Raw genomic sequence first — 12,381 nt, forward strand, 5'->3', positions numbered from 1 at the left:
TCTGCCTCACAGCACTGGGGTAATGTTTTCGATTCCCGACCATGGCCTTATCTGTGTGAAGTTTGTATGTTCTCTCTGTGTTTGCGTGGGTTTCTTCCCACACTCCAAAAACATACTGGTAGATTGATTGGCTGCTATTAAATTGACCCTAGTCTCTCTCGTTGTGTGTGTATGTTAGGGAGTTTAGACTGTATGCTCCAATGGGGGCAGGGACTAATGTGAGTGAGTTCTCTGTACAGCGCTGCGGAATTAGTGGCGCTATATAAATAGCTGATGATAAATTATTTCATACCAACAAAACTGAGAGAACTTAGGTGACAGATGCTAACTTGGGGAATGAACAGCTATATGAATTCCAGACACATACCACTGGTCAATCCTCTTCATCTAATGTCTCTTAGAATAATGAGGAAGATCAACAAGCTCTTGTTATACTTGAGGAACTTCAGAACACCTTCTTGGAGGGTGGAGTAATTGATAAAGATATTGACGAAAGTCATTCTAAAAAATAAATCTTCTTTACTCTGTGGACACAATGAAATGTCCGGAAAGAAAGTATATACTGAACTGGTTTCAAAAGATCTGTATACCCTTTTTCTTAGGCATAAACAGACTCGCCATCTAAATAAAAATCTTGATAAAACAGAAATTAAAGCTTTACAAGAAATAGAAAGTTGGAACAACGTTATAATAAAACCCTCAGATAAGGGAGGTAACATTGTCCTGTGGCCATATGATAAATATATGGTTGAAATTCATTGTCAATTAAGCAGTACATCTTGTTACTAACGTCTGATTTTCAGTCCTCCTGCCAACTTTGTTGAGATGTATCAGAGAATAATTGAATCCGCATTTAAAGAGGGAATTATCTCAAATTCTGATTATGAATTTTTGGTTAAAAATCCTAAAACACCAACAATTTATGTATTACCAAAAATATATAAAAACGAGACCAATCCCCCAGGAAGACCAATCATTTTGGTCATTGGATCGCTTTTGGAGAATGCTAGCAATTAGTCCCAATACTAAATTGGCGTCTTCTGACGTTGAGCCTCTGTATATAAACATTGATCATGAGCAGGGTTTGAATGCTGTCCGATATTTTCTTAACATGGGAACCAATGCGGATATGAAGTAATTAGTTTATCCTGACACTTCTAAAGTTCATTCAAGCAAAACATTTTTTTTCAATTAAGGTTTCTCTTTACAAACAAGGGGGACCGCGATGGGAACAGCCTGTGCTCCCACTTATGCTAATCTCTTTCTTAGCTGGTGGGAGCAGAAATACGTCTTTACAGATGCCAACAAGAAGTTTACTAGCCACATAGTAATGTGGCTAAGGTACGACGACGATATCCTGATTTTATAGGATGGAGACATTGACCATTTTCACGCGTTCACCGCAATGCTAAATACCAACCACCTGAACCTTAGATTAACATCTGAAATTGATACTACATCTATTTATTTATTGGATTTGACCATCCATAAAACTGTGAAGGGCACATTGAGTACTGATATCTATACAAAAAGGATGGCTACGAATACAATTTTACGTCATTCAAGTGCGCACTTCCCGCCTGTTACCAAAGGGATTCCTAAAGGAGAACTATTAAGAGTCAAATTTAATTATTCTGATTCAACATATATCCAAAGATCAGATAAATTAAACTTAAGATTGAAACATAGGGGTTACAGCAACAGAACCCGATGTGAAATGAAGAATTTTGTTTAAAAAAAAAAGACAGAGATTCTCTGATATTTCCTGCACAGACTCTCAAGAAAGAAAATCTATGTAAGGATGATTGGTGCTTATTGTGCTGAATGGAAACAGCTTAAAACAATCTTTCAGAAACACTGGCATGTGTTCTTATCAGACAAAGATCTTAAGGAAAATCTAAACGAACGGCTGTCCTTTAGCTGGAGAAGAGCAAGGAATCTGAGAGAGAGACTGGTACATAGCCATCTCCATAGGAAGACCAGTAGTTCGGAGAGACTGAAAGGCTTTTACAAATGCGGAACATGTAAAGCATTGTCAATATACAGTCTCCACCAAAACGTATAAAGACTAATATGACAAAATATGGAGAAGAAGATTTCTTGAATTGTAATTTCTCAGGGGTTATATATTGCCTCTCTTGTCCCCTGCCCCAAGATCAGGGTATCTCACATAATCCGGCGATCACAGGGAGCAAGGTTTCTGGATGGGCAGTTTACGATTTATGTCTGCAAATTGCTATGTTATATAATAGCCTCATAGTTTATTATGCTTGATGTAGAGAATTTACCAGGTTGAGGTTGAAATATAACTCCGTGATTATAGGGATTTGTGTTCTTTAAGGAGGAGTATATGATCTCTCTTTGAGCAGAGAATTTATTGAGAATTTTCTATGTATACTTTCTCCTGTAATTCGGATGACATCCTGCATTACGCTCAGGAAATAAATTGTATATAATATATTTGAGCGTTCCTTTGGAAGCATGCTAGATAGGGACTGATATGAAATTATAATCCAAATGAGAAAATTTTAAAGGATAATTACCAAACGAAGTAAAATCAGTCCTTTATATATACCATCCACATAACCCTGAGACTATGTTAGTGAAAAAGTTAGCGGATTATATACTTGTATGCACAATAATTGAATATTGATAGTGGCAGCAATGCTATGCAATTTGCTTTGCATTTTGAAATTTCAATAGTGCATTTGTCTTTTATCTGTTGTTTTCAATTATTTCGCTCTTCACACCAACCAATCCTGCTTGTTTAGTATAATTTGAATGCATACCTATCTATTGTTATGTACTGGTTGCCACAGAGTGCCCCTATTATGTACACTCTTTCTCTCTTTGGTTACTTGAATGTTATGTGTCTGGGGTGCACCCTTTGGGACTTAATTTATTCTAAATAGTCTTTATTTCGACCTATTAAGGGGTAGTACCTATATATCTACTCCTAGTCCGGTTGACTCCTCTCTCCTAAGCAATAATAGAAACTCTGTAATGGGACACTGAAGTTTGCTATAATGTGACGGCAGACGATGGAGACTTTTTTAAAATGCCATTGTCAAAACTGGTATAATTTGGGCAGGGAAATATGTATAATGTGTGGGTTACAGGAGACTGGAGTAGTATTTGTGCGGACAGTAGAGATTGGTATAGGTTGGGGGCATGGCAGGCTGGTATATGTATAGTGTGTGGTATGAGAAGCTGGATTTGTGTATTGGGCACAGAGGTTTGACATAATGTGTGTCAAGTACAGGTGGTTAGTATAAACTGATATACTGTATGGGGTACTGGAGGCTGGTACAGTGCATGGGGGCCCTAGAGACTGCTGCGGTATGTGGGGGCCCTGGAGACTGGTACGGCGTGTGTTGGGCACTGGAGGCTGGTACAGTGTGTGTTGAGCACTGGAGGCTGGTACAGTGTATGGGAGCCCTGGAGAGTGGTAAAGTGTGGGGACTCTGGAGGCTGGTAAAGTGTGTGTTTGGGCAATAGGCATGGACATGGGGAGAGGCAATGCTATGTGGTTTTCTTGAAGATGATGGAGTGTTTGGGGACACACAAAGTTGATATAGTTTGTGTTGGGTTGGAAGGGGTACCCGATGTTGGTGCTATGTATGTATGTATGTGGGGGCCATCCAAGGCTGGTATAGTGTGTGCGCAATCACTGCTGATTGTGTTATGGGCAAGTGCCCCATTTGCTATTGTTATGCCATTGACAATTGTTAATTAGGCAGTAACCGACTGGATTAATCTGGTAATATTACTACTGTCATTATATCAGTCTATTGTAAATTATAAGTGTCAGTGTTTTTAATGGTATTATTACTAGTTCATTACAGTGGCCACCATATGTATACATGATAAAGACATTAGTAATGACCACACCTGCAGTGTCTCATATATGTATATTTGCAGACCTCCTGTGTGGATGTATAATTTACCCCATACGTATATTTGCTGCCTGTGCACATTTGAAGTTTGGAAAGAGACGCTCCCGTGTGATATATAGCTGTTCTTTGTCATAACACAATAGCAGTCTTCATCCCAGCACCTCTGACATCATGTATTTTGTCTTTTTGTGGCAGTTAATTATTCACACCTTAGTTCCTCTCTCGTCCTAAAAAACCCCTAAGTTGTGGTCTCTGTCTGTGTGAAACATTTATATCTAACACGTGCTATTGTGTTGTGGCTGAATGTTTTTAGTATTTATTATTTTGATGTATTAGTTTTATTGACATAACACTTTCTTTGCTGACATCTGTAATTCCCTAAATCTGTCTTCAAAGAGACATTGTTTTCTTGTTCAGTAGAAACTGTAATAAAATCATATATAACCCAGTGAGAAATCCTGATACTTAAAGCTGAGAGCTGGTTTATGTCTGTCCATAGACAATGAATGGAGTGCAGCATGTTAGTTGGGTTACCAGGGTAAATACTATGCACCTGTGCTCTTCGGGTACTTTTTGTGTGTTTTATGTACTGGAGGCTGGCACAGTGTGTGGTGGGCACTGGAGGCTGGCACAGTGTGTGGTGGGCACTGGAGGCTGGCACAGTGTGTGGTGGGCACTGGAGGCTGGCACAGTGTGTGGTGGGCACTGGAGGCTGGCACAGTGTGTGGTGGGCACTGGAGGCTGGCACAGTGTGTGTTTTGGGGACTGGAGGCTGGTACAGTGTGTGTGTTGGGCACTGGAGGCTGGTACAGTGTGTGTGTTGGGCACTGGAGACTGGCACAGTGTGTGTGTTGGGCACTGGAGGCTGGCACAGTGTGTGTGTTGGGCACTGGAGGCTGGCACAGTGTGTGTGTTGGGCACTGGAGGCTGTCACAGCTTTTGCAGAGAGTTGCGTCTTCCTTCATGGGGGCCAGAAAAAATAATGCGGATTTGAAATCTACCGTAAATATATAGGTAATAACAAATTTTTAAAGCATAAGCAAATGTTTGCGAATGTTACTTGGTGCTTTGTTTCTTTTGTGGTCTCCCGCTGAGCTAAACAAGGATCCTCCTTATCTGAGCTATTCAATAGATACTGTACAAAATCATTGCTCCATCACTGGCCCCTGAGAACTCTGTTGTATTGCAGTCTATTGCTGATATTTCCTGTGTCCTCAGCAACGGGACAGTAAATATGTCTGATCACACTCAGAGGAATAAGGACTACCTGTCTCCAACTTACGTATTTGTATAATAATATATTTAGGCAACTATCCATCTCTTTTCCTGAAATTTTCCTGCATCTTCTTCAAATAACCGACTCTCCCAAACCAGGAGCTGTAGACCACAGTCCCCTGTCTCCGATACAGCTCTTTTGTCTCCAATTAAAAAGGGATTCGAGAATGGTCTCTGGTAATAATAACAGTGGATAGAGGCCGTTTCAGTTTTATTTTCGGCAGGGTAAGTTAGAAAATATGTATAGTTTTGTGTGGTATCTTATGTATTGTTGTACTTAATGAACCATAACGGTCAACTTTTGCATATCTTTAAATGTTGACCCTAACAAGAAAACAAAAGAATATAAGTACGTAAGCCATGACCTGCTTAATGTAGATACGTTTTCATCAGAAGATGTCTTTTCTTTTCAGTGTTGTACGTGAACTTTCCACCAAAGCTTTGCACAACCTCACATCAATCGCCTCTGTATACATGACCAAGACAGGTACGTTTTTATTTTGTGTGCATTTTATTTATATTGAACACATTTCTGCCTCCTTGACAGGCCGTTACTTTATATTCACCCCCTATGGATTATGGCTAACGCACCAGATTGTGTGTGAAGCTATTAAACGTCTCTCAGAGGATTGGTGCCCGCTGCTGTACACGGAAATTGTTTCAGTAGTAGAGGGCACTAGACAAAATAGCAAAGTCTAGAAAAGAGCAAGAGATTGTTTTATAAAGTAGTTTAAGTTACTTTATTAAAGCAATCATTTGACGTAGTGTAGCCTTTGTTATTTTGTCTAGCGCGCTCCAATATTGAAACAATCATTGATGCAAAGTGATAGAACTGAAGTGGGGCAGTATTGAACTACAAGTTCTATATGAATATCATAGCAGCCAGGTGTTAGAGAAATAATTAGTGTTTCAGGTATGTGCATGTATATATGTCTGTATGTGCGTGTGTGTGTATGTATGTATGTGTATGTATGTGTATATATATATATATATATATATATATATATATATATATATATATATATATATATATATATATATATATATATATATATATATATATATATTTTTTTTTTTTTTTTTATTTCTTCGCCCCTTCCTTTATGGCAGCTGAGCATTGCATATTGTAAGATGTCCCTCTACCACTCTCCCTACCAGGGGCTGGCAGCGCTGTGGGCTACCTTGGGCTGGCTCACTTGGCTAACTGGCCCACTATGCTGCTGATCCCTACAATTACTTAGTTTTGTTACACAGCCATTTAACCATGTCCATCTATGTGACGATGGATGCCAGATCAACTTCTAAGTGCGATACAGCGGGATTTTTCAACTCTCTTGAAATTTTGTTTCTAAATGTATGACTTTGTCTTTCTGACCTCATTCTGTGCTTTTCACCAATACATTTCTATCTATCAGGCAGAAAGCGTCATGTGTGTATGAAATTTAGTCTTTTATGTTGGAAGAGTGGAGGGCACGTTGTATATATGTGGGGTGGCAACTGTGTTGGCCCTTGGGATTAAATTACTGTTATTTCTGTTGCCTGTGGGTAAAACAGATCCCAGTGCTGCTGTGTGCTTGGGCTGCAGTTGGGATTTCTCTGTATGCAGCTGTGTCCAGATGCTGTAAAGGCTTTAGTGAAAAACACAAAGATAGAGCATATTGTATAGTAGAAGGTACAGGGTAGAGTGTACAAGCCAGTAAATTAAAGTTGTCTGAAGGTGTGAAAATACTGTAATCACTGTATTCCCCTTCCATTGCATCCTTCATTAGCAGAGATGTTTGTATTGTCCGTATTTGAACAGAGGTACATTGATTGGACACTTGAATCCACCCACCAAATAGTCATGTGAATAAAACTTTCCTACTTTGTACATTGTAAAAAGTCCCCAATGGAACTCTCCTGCCAGAGCTGTATAATAGGTCTTACTGTTGGTCAATGAATGAGAATAGCAAATCTGATATTATCTATCACAGTTTTACCACGACTCCTCCCTCTGGCGACTGGAACAGATTTGCACACTCGCCACGGTGCCATAATGGCGTGTTCAGAAATCACCCATGCAGTATATAAGCTGGCCGTCCAGAGCAACAGGTAGGGGAATTGAAAATGTTACATGTGTTTTCTTTGTTTGGTGAGCGTCGTAACACTGGATGTCAGCTTCCTTCATTCCTGAGAAACATAGGACAAAGTCAGCTTGATATGTGGGTCATTAATCTGTACACTGAGCGGAGATTCCGTACACACAAAGGTGTGTTAAGCAGACAATGGACCATAGCCGCTGTATGCACTGTTCTATTTCTCCCATCAGTGTCCTGTCAAGCACTTTGTCTAAAGTCTGTCTTTATGAAGCAGAAGCCAACAACACCAGGGGAGGTCCTCTCCTTGCCTTCATTTTGACTTTGACTTGTTTGCAAAAGTAGAAAGTCATCGATGAAGAGCGAAACGCGTTCTCTGCAGAGCAAATACAGCCTTTAAATCTGCCACGCACCTCTGTTGGTACAAATGCATCTGCACTTCCACCAAGGTGCATAAGTTTGCTAAACAAGTTGGCCACATTTAGGAGGAACAGCAGTTCTCTGGTAGATTGGTCAAGTTGAGTGGAGTGATGGCTATCCTAGCAATGTGTGTTACAAGCTTGTTTTACGGAGCAGTGCAGAGTGAGATTACTATAATGAGATAGGGTGGATAAGGGACATTACCAGAAATTCTTTGCTGCACAGCTGTTCCCACTCTGCAAAATAATTTCAATTCTGCTCCAGTTCTAAGCAGGTGGAGACCAGGTCTTGCCCTATACTTTTAATGAGACAAGACCGTTCCCATACACTGCACTGTTTAACCTTAACAAAAAAAAGAATTAATTGAGTCAGGTAGCATGCCTCCCTAAATTCCAAATCCGTTCCAGTGCTACACAAGCTGGACTGGTTTCCAATTCAAATAAGAGACCATTAGTTACCAATAATGAAAACCAGCCCCAGGCCTCCCAGAGGAGAGACACCTTCACAAATTTAAAAATAAACTGTAATTGAATAAAAGACTTCTCAAAACCCTTGTCTTTATTAAAGAATTACAAAAACAATCTTCTTTTCTTCTTTCTTGGTTTGTCGTAGTTGAAATGGAAAAGCAATACTAAAAATCCCTATATATAAATGACCCGCCCACACACTATGGCATAATGACACAAGATGATTATGGCCGGCAAACCACCTGCTGGCCAGTTATGATTGGCTGGCCGGTGAATGGGATTCCCGGTTATAATCGTTTTGCAGTGGTCGGCTATAGTGTACAGGTGGGATACTTTTTTTTCCTTATTTGGACGATGACAGAGGAAGAAAGAATTAAAGAAGTTTTTAACTTCCATTCCGATGGCTCAAGAAAGAGGGCCTGGGACTAGTTTTCATTTTGACAGGGGGGATACCATGTTCATGATATCCAGACGGGAGGGAGCACATTCAGCAGTAATGTAATACCAATCTCCAGGACAGGGGATATAGCTGCAACAGGAATCTGAGGCTGATGAGCGGTGCCTCAGTCTTGATTCCCCCTTTCTTGGGGTTCCCAGTCCACCACACCATTGTTCCATTAAAACTGTAGGAAGACCTAACAGTAGTGTAGGAGACAGAGCAGTTTATTTAGTTGAAAGGGGTGGTAGTAAAGCAGCAGGAGGTTGGACTTGGGGGTGCACTTCTAGCTTGCCGGAGGTACTTCTGAGAGCGGAGTGGAGGATGCTCGCGGCTGCTCCCAGGTGCAGAGGCCGCTCTCTGTTGTGGAGTAGAGGCTGCTCCAGGGTGAAGAGGCTGCTTCCGAGAGCGGAGTGGAGGATGCTCGCAGCTGCTCCCAGGTGCAGAGGCCGCTCTCTGTTGTGGAGTAGAGGCTGCTCCAGGGTGAAGAGGCTGCTTCCAAGAGCGGAGTGGAGGATGCTCGCAGCTGCTCCCAGGTGCAGAGGCCGCTCTCTGTTGTGGAGTGGAGGCTGCTCCAGGGTCTAGAGGCTGCTCCCGAGAGCGGAGTGGAGGACTACATGCACCATAATGTATTTGCAGTTCGCACTAGCACAAAAGAGACCTGCAGTAAATTCTTTGTGAAGGTGTGTACCTGCATGACCCCAGAATTCACGCTTCACAGGCAGATATATGGGTCTGCACCTAAGACTTCTCAGTATTTACAATATGCAGCATGTGACATTTCAGACATTCTTATGGGTGACAGAATGTTTAATTTGTCTCAGAATGTCTGGTTTGGTTGCGCAGTATTTACCTTATGGCAAGTGTACAGGCTACATTCTAGGCTACCAGGGAATTTGGAAGCTGTTAATGATTACTAATTAACTCCTGTTTTCTTCTGCAGGACTGTGCCTGACTACCTGGACAATGAGACACTAACAGGTTTAATAGCAATTCATCAGAGCGTGAGTCATTATTTACATATTTGCATATCAATCACAATAGGGGGACTGCCTTCCTCTGACAATTACAATGTGTCACTTCTATAATACTCAACAGTCCAAGAGAGACTTAGATCCAGAATAAGTACTTTACTTTCCAACCACTATATGTAGAATGACATCATACATAAGTAGACTGGGTTTATGCATTACGCCATTGTCCGTTACTTTACTGTGCTGTACTTAGCTATGTATAAGTCGGTTTCTTGTACATTTTGGGCTCAACAGCATTAAAACTGGTTTAGGAACCATTAAGCTTGTTACAACTATGCTTGTCCCAATCATCTGTGTGTATATAAGCCACGCACACTCACTCACATTACATCACACATATTCAAAGTTCTTTTAACAGAATTAAAGAATCAGCTAGGTTCCATTGCATCTAGGCCTCAAGTTGTTTTTATATATTGTTGTTCGCTGACACTAGATAGAGATCAGTTACTGTGATGATCCCATTACCAGCAGCCTTACATTCTTCACCATAACTCCAGTTTTAATTTCATTGGACCAAAATCTAAAGAAAATGATTGATAAGAAAATTTGCAATTGCGATTTTTTTTTTTTTTTTTTTTTTTTTTTTTTTTTTTTAGTGTAAATGACAAATTACCTGTTGATAAAGCCATTTGAGGTGCACTTTTTTAAAGCACTTAAATCCTTTAGCCCTCAATGGCCAATAATAATATCAACTTAGTGTAATTGCCTTGCTTACCAGTTAGTCCACTTGGACCTCATTTAATGGATTGTCAGTGTCTGGCTGCGTTTTCAAGCTGATTAGCGTCTTGTATATTTACAGTTGCTTAATCAACAAACCATTAGATGCTGTTACAAACAATGTAATATCAGTACGTAACCAGTGTGGGCAAATTAGGTCTAGCGCACATTAGTGTCAGCATAAAAATACCCCATTTGCATAAATGCATTATGATTTGCACTCATCTTAAGAGACATGCAAGCTTCATAGTTTCATCTAGAGTGAAGATGCAACAAATATTATCATAAACTACAAAACTTGCTCTCTGTTTATGTCGGGCAAAATTCCCGTCTCATAGGTAACACATTTCAATATCCGTGTTACTCACAATTTAGATGCATCTCAAAGGAGCTTGCTTAACTCGCGGCTGCACGCTTGTACTGAATTGCATGTGAACGCCCTTTCAAGACCCACTTGTGCACATGTGCAGTGCATCAATTGTACACAGAGACTCCTCCTGTGCCATTCTGTATCACGCCCATTGTGTTGCTGTATGGACGTGATGCAAGTAAAATGCCATCAGCTACAGATCTATTGAGTCAATATGAGTTATGGGAATGACTGCGAGAAAATTTGCATTAATCGCGGCTTGTGGATCTGATCCCTGTTTTGGAATCTTCCCTGATACCCGCTAGAAGGTTTATAGGATTAGAATCGCAAACAACTGTTTTCAAGCTGTAACTTTTCTCTTATCTCATTTCAGCTTCAGGAGCGTCAGTTATACAGGTGAGATATTGTAGTAGACGGTGTAAGATGACGATTATCTGCTTTTCTGTACAAAATGTTAGAAATATATCTATGACTGCATAAATCACAAGATTGATTTGTAGCATGCACCGGTTCCTAATATACTATGCTATATATCCTGGAGGATTGGTACATAGAGGATGGCATAGTATTATGTACTATGTCTTCCTGGAGATCTGTGGTGTAGGACCTGGTGCAGTGTTCTGGGAAACTGCATAGGAAGAGTTGTTACTGTTTCACTCTTGGAGGTCTGGTGTCACTATCTTACCATGTCTTCCTCAAATCTGGTGTATGAAGATGGCATGGTATGTTATCTGATCCTTTAGAAAAGATGTCACTATCTTGCTATTCCTGGTGTATAGAAAGTGTATAAATCACCAAAGGAACATAGGTGATGTAGGACTCTAGCTGGGACCTAACCTTCCAAGTCACTCTCTCACTAGGTCCTCCTGAAGGTCTTGTGTACAGAAATAAGCAGGGCCTGAGAAAGGATGTCCCTACCTCTCTCCTGTTGTCTCATGTATTTGAGACCTTAAACGATTCCTCCCAACAGGAAATATGTGAATAATGCCAATACAAAGTATTTTGATGGGTTAAGATCAGAACATTCAATTCTTCTGACAAATTTATAATGGGTGAATATGTCACTAATGTAGTGTGAAATGTCTGCCCTAGAAAGGCATGTCTCTGTCTTGCAGGTATGTCAGATAATCTCTGTAATGTGAGCAATGTTTGTTATGAGGAACTCAGGTTTACTTACCCGCAGGGAGAGAAAATACTATAAATACTCACCTTATGCCACTTTATTTACTTAAAAACATGGTGGGTCCATCAGATGTGCAGATCTGTGCATATCAGGGGTCAGGGTCTGGGCTGTTGTCGTCATAATAATCTCGGCACAACACAGACATTCTTGATCACTGGGTCATTTGTCAGACAATGTTATCTACATAAGTTTATAGTAAGCTTTTCCAGCATATCTTTTGTGCACTTCATAAAATGCTCTTGCATTGTAGTTTCAAATATCTTTGAGTAGACTGTAGAACCTAATTCCGAATGATATGTTCTCTTGTCAAATTAAAGGTAAAAATATACCCTGATGGCGGTCCTACACAGGGCAACTCGTACTCTTGGCGGATCTCCGTCAGATCGTCCTGTACATGGGCCATAAGTAGAAGGCCTCACCCTTTAGTGCACAGGCAGAGCTGGTGGTGATGCTGACTACCCCGACATTACTTACCCCGACGTGGAGAGACCGCGACGCAGTCATCGGT

General features: G+C 40.6%; 1 protein-coding gene across 1 annotated transcript in view; it reads left to right on the plus strand.

The window, feature by feature from the left end:
• TBCD (tubulin folding cofactor D) overlaps window positions 1–12,381 on the plus strand; it is a 187,095-nt gene that overhangs the window by 110,064 nt on the left and 64,650 nt on the right. The window contains exons 20-23 of the mRNA XM_075178183.1: window positions 5,585–5,658; window positions 7,145–7,262; window positions 9,513–9,573; window positions 11,064–11,086. Of these exons, the coding sequence (XP_075034284.1) occupies window positions 5,585–5,658; window positions 7,145–7,262; window positions 9,513–9,573; window positions 11,064–11,086 (276 nt within the window). The remainder of the gene's footprint in view (window positions 1–5,584; window positions 5,659–7,144; window positions 7,263–9,512; window positions 9,574–11,063; window positions 11,087–12,381) is intronic.

Source organism: Mixophyes fleayi, chromosome 6 (genome assembly GCF_038048845.1).
Source record: "Mixophyes fleayi isolate aMixFle1 chromosome 6, aMixFle1.hap1, whole genome shotgun sequence".
NCBI lineage: Eukaryota > Metazoa > Chordata > Amphibia > Anura > Limnodynastidae > Mixophyes > Mixophyes fleayi.